At 47.2% G+C, this 509-nt stretch overlaps 1 protein-coding gene across 1 annotated transcript; it reads right to left on the bottom strand.

The window, feature by feature from the left end:
* Positions 1 to 42: 42 nt before the first annotated feature.
* T265_16273 (hypothetical protein) lies at positions 43 to 480 on the bottom strand (the record flags this gene model as incomplete). Its single annotated transcript, XM_009179857.1, has 1 exon — positions 43 to 480. A coding segment is annotated over one exon (438 nt), but the record flags the coding sequence as incomplete, so codon positions are not given.
* Positions 481 to 509: the final 29 nt, after the last annotated feature.

Here is a 509-nt window from a genome sequence, read left to right as displayed (position 1 = left end):
CTGTTTCCACTCATATGTCAGCTGCGGTAGACCGTAACCACCAGCACAGATGAATTCAGTACCTAAGGGAACAGGCTGATGAGCATAGTTTTGTGCAATTGTTTTGATTTCCAACTCGCCGTTGGCCGGCTCCTGGATGGTGAATGTCCGGCTACAGTTGATCTCCACTGACCTATCGGGTGAGTAAATGTCCAATTCAGCAGTCAGGTTTGAGAACACGCTGGTACATGTGGTAATCAGTAGTCCCGTATATTCCTTTGCACTGATGCCGACCACTTTATATCGCCGAACGGTGAAATTTGTGTTTGCCGGGTCGATAGCAATGGAAACCGATTCAGGTTGTGCCAAATCGATCAACACTCCGCTTTCCGTGTTATTCATCCGATAGCTGACATGATGTGAGGGCCGATGAGCTTTTTCCAGCACCTCATCAAAAGCGCAGTGAATAAAGCCCACCTGACCGGTTTTGAGAAAAGCCATACCATCAATTGTCTGTTTACTTTCGTTCA

The sequence above is a fragment of the Opisthorchis viverrini genome, assembly GCF_000715545.1.
Source record: "Opisthorchis viverrini unplaced genomic scaffold opera_v5_10568, whole genome shotgun sequence".
NCBI lineage: Eukaryota > Metazoa > Platyhelminthes > Trematoda > Opisthorchiida > Opisthorchiidae > Opisthorchis > Opisthorchis viverrini.
Note: the sequence above shows the minus strand (reverse complement) of the source record. Positions and strands in the feature narration are given on the sequence as shown.